The sequence below is a fragment of the Saccostrea cucullata genome, unplaced genomic scaffold (genome assembly GCF_032062105.1).
Source record: "Saccostrea cucullata isolate Sc308-1 unplaced genomic scaffold, CSIRO_AGI_Scuc_v1 ctg4768, whole genome shotgun sequence".
NCBI classification, from domain to species: domain Eukaryota; kingdom Metazoa; phylum Mollusca; class Bivalvia; order Ostreida; family Ostreidae; genus Saccostrea; species Saccostrea cuccullata.
This window is the reverse complement of record NW_026930778.1, coordinates 25,013-28,689: the sequence shown is the minus strand read 5'-3', so window position 1 is coordinate 28,689 and position 3,677 is coordinate 25,013. Positions and strand designations below refer to the sequence as shown.

General features: G+C 35.0%; 1 protein-coding gene across 1 annotated transcript; it reads left to right on the top strand.

Moving 5' to 3' along the window:
* The first annotated feature begins 943 nt into the window (after positions 1 to 943).
* Positions 944 to 2,560, top strand: LOC134230076 (uncharacterized). Its single transcript, XM_062711850.1, has one exon. It carries the CDS (start codon positions 944 to 946, stop codon positions 2,558 to 2,560), a length of 1,617 nt encoding a protein of 538 aa, XP_062567834.1.
* The last annotated feature ends 1,117 nt before the right edge of the window (positions 2,561 to 3,677 follow it).

Here is a 3,677-nt window from a genome sequence, read left to right as displayed (position 1 = left end):
TTGTACAGGACGACGTTAATGCAATTTTGCTTCAATCAAAGCTATAAAAAGTTCTTCCATCGTATAAATGAACGACAGAAGTTTATAAATGTTTTATTTTTCTGTCAATTACAAATTTGCAACAAAATTTTCCGATGTCAAACATGCAGCTCAATTTATAACTTTAAGTACGTACAGTAAAATATTTCAGAGAGAAAGAATTTTCAAGGTGCAGAAAGATCAAAATCGCTCACTTTCACATCATACCTAAGAATTGCAAGAAAATTGACCAAGCTATACACATTTTTTCAATGTGTGTTAATATGGTCGATATTAATTCACTTTGAAAACAACTTTTATTTTTTAAAGTGCGTTAACTGAGTTGGTCCCAAATTTAATGCATTTTGAAAATGTTTTCAAAGTGCGTTGTAACAAGCCATTGTTCTAGAAATCTTTGCACTTAACTTGCTTAAAGTGTTGTTCATGCACTGATTAACGGCAATGGGTTCTCTTAAGAAATAAAGGAGAAAGTATTTAGTGGATAAAAATATATTGCATTTAGATAGCATAAATACATACTAAAATGAAAGCTCCCATGTGACCAATACCGGTATATTGGATTCTCTGATTTTTTCACAGAATATGACGAGAGCATGCCTCAACTTACTATTTTCTTACAGGGATCATTCATCATTCTTATTTTTTCTCCAGTACTTTTTAAGAAATCAGTTAATTTTGTTTGCGGCAAATTTGATTATATGCTATGTACCCAAACATGACAATGTTGACTTAATAGAATTGTGATTTAATTAAGCGAAATTTCGCTCTAAGCTCGCATATGTTGAAATTTTCACAAAATTGCACGGTTTGTACTCCATAGTTGATGTAAGTTAGCCTATCCATGTAAAATAATTGTCAAGAAGTGGGTCAGGCCGTCTATACGTCTGTAGATCTTTGTATCAGTATGGAGAGGAACATTAGCTTGTTAAAGTGTTTATCTCATGACATGAGTCTGTTGCCGATATATTGTGAAGATTGTGAGTGTTCTGTTTGTACAAAATGTATCACAGGTTCCCATATGAGACACAGTCTTCTGGACGTGTCTACTTATGTGGTAAGACAAAAGGAGGAATTAATAGCGTCCATAAACGAAGACTGTTCAAAGATAGAAAGAGTCAGGAGTGAGCTGTCACAAATGAAAATTAACACCGAAGAACGGAAAAATCAAGTGATAGAAGAAATCTCAAGAAGGGAGGATGCAATGATAGGGGAAGTCAAAGATATTTCGGCGGATTATAGAAGCATTGTGGGCGAGGCAGCGCTGCAACATACTCAGAAGATCGAGCAAAGTGAAAGCGCTTTACATGACATTTCGAAAATATCCGAATTAAACCCAGAAACAGAAGCGGACTGTATTGCACTATTGCATTGTCGAAGCGAACTACGAAGGGTTGAAAGGGAAATAAAAGATCAGGGTGCAGTGCATATGTCTTTTGAAGCTATGGAGGGGCCTAGTAAAACAAAATTAAAGGAACTATTTGGAACCGTTTCTGTTGAAGTGAACGAGGTGAACCAATCGTCCGATGAGGACAGAACGATCGAGAAAAAGCTGCCAGTTCAAAGCAGAAATGCTGAAGATATTCTCAAAGTCAAAGAGAAAAAACTTAATAAAAACGGTCACCCTATTTGCATTCAGTTCAAAATCTCAGCACCTGGAATTCCTGATTACGTGAATGACTGCACAGGAGTTTTCTTTTCTGATGATAAAGTTTATTTGTATTTAGACAGAAAGTTATTTGTCAAAGAAAAACAGAGAGAAATTTATGAAGTAGTAAAAGATGTCCAGCATTGCACAGACTATGGTATAAAGCATTCATCTGGAAATGGACTTCTTGTTATAACAAAGGATGAGAGTGAATTAGGCCTTCTTCTTCAAAACAGAAAAATTATCTCGATATTTAAAGCTAGTGGAGGAAATGAAAAAATTGTTGATATGGTTGAAAGTGCTAAAACAGGTATCACTGTATTGTCGGTGAAAACAAGCTTCTGGAGAGGATGTTTTGATAGCACAGTATCACTGTGGCAAGTCAATATAACTGGAGAATCAAAGCAATTATCCTCCATAACACTTGACAAACGTGTGTATGTTTCAAAGATATGCATATTAAACGCTACAACACAAATAGTTTTCAACCTGGATGGATGTTTGTCAGCATATAGCCATCAGTTGACCTTCAAGTTCCAATACAGTGGTACCCGCGGCACTAATCCTTCGTCGGTGTTTTCAGCGTCCTCGGTGTGTGTAGACTCGGATGATAACATTTTAGTCTCGGACAGCTCTGATAATACCATCCATATGTTAAGTATTGACGGTAATTTCTTAAAAATCATCATCTGGCCAGAAGATAATGTGAAAGTAAAATGGCTGTCATTGGACAAGGATGGCTGGTTGTGGATAGGGCAAGGCGGCTGTCAAAGACCTAGCGACTTCTGTGTATTTGACTATGAATATCTTAAGAAGACCGAGAGAACAGAAAGGGCGCTCACAGAGAGCGAGGAAAAAGTAGACACACAAGAGTGAAGACTGTTCAAGAGATATACATGTACATTAACTTTAATAAGTGAGACATTATTTACTTTTTCAAGCAACAATTCGTTTATGCAGCCAAATAGCTACAGTGTGTATATAGCTCTCCCACACCTGGAACCATTGGATTATTCGTTTCATCAGCATTTTCAGCTATAGAAAACTATTGTACATCAACATACGTGTTTATTTTGTTCAATAACAATAAGATGTTCTTAATGCGATATCTTTATTTTTTTAAGACATAGAAAATTTGATGAAATTTTTAAAACCTGCATGAACGGAACGTCTAAACCTAAGAAAATTAAGAGCAATACTGACTAAGAATTTGAACTAAAATGGGACTAAAATATAATGGATTAATATTTTACAAATTTTCAGATCAAGATGTTTAGTTTTAGATTTTAATTTCAAATTCATTTAAGCTGAAGTGAGATTGAAAGCGTTTTAGTGAAGGTAAATAACAGCCCAGAAAGTATTTTGACTATGACAATCCAAGAGGTTTTCACTATGGACATGATGGATACAACGGGGAAAACTTGATTGATTGGGTTTTGTGTATATTTATTCCCCAAACGAAGTTGGGGAACATATTGTTTTTACTCTGTTTCTTATTATTATGTTCCCCAAACGAAGTTTGGGAACATATTGTTTTTACTCTGTTTCTTATTATTAAGGTCTTCCGTCTTCACGGAAGACCTTATAGTGATTGTATTGTTTCTTATTATTATTATTATTATTCTTTTTTTGACAAAATTTTGTGCACGCGATTTCTCGAAAACTATTCAGCGGTTTTCAACGAAACTTTCACAAAAAATGCGTCATTACATGAAGTTGTGCAGTCTATAATTTTTTTGGAAAAATTCGCTTCCGGTGCCAAGTTATGGACAAATTTCTGATTTTAAAATGCGATTTTGTCGCGCACTTTTATCGAAAATGGCTAAAGATATGAACTGGAGACTTATTCGAGACGATAGCTCGCAACTTTCTGGTTTGCAGAATCTCCTTTTTGTGCGTCGTCAGTACTTCCGGTCGTTGCGAGATGCGAAGTAGAAAAATCGTATTTTTCTAACTTTTTTGTTTTTCAGTATTTTTCATTTATTTTTGGTAT

Coding starts and splice junctions, on each gene's coding strand:
- LOC134230076 (XM_062711850.1), top strand. CDS start 944: ATGGAGAGGAACATTAGCTTGTTAAAGTGTTTATCTCATGACATGAGT.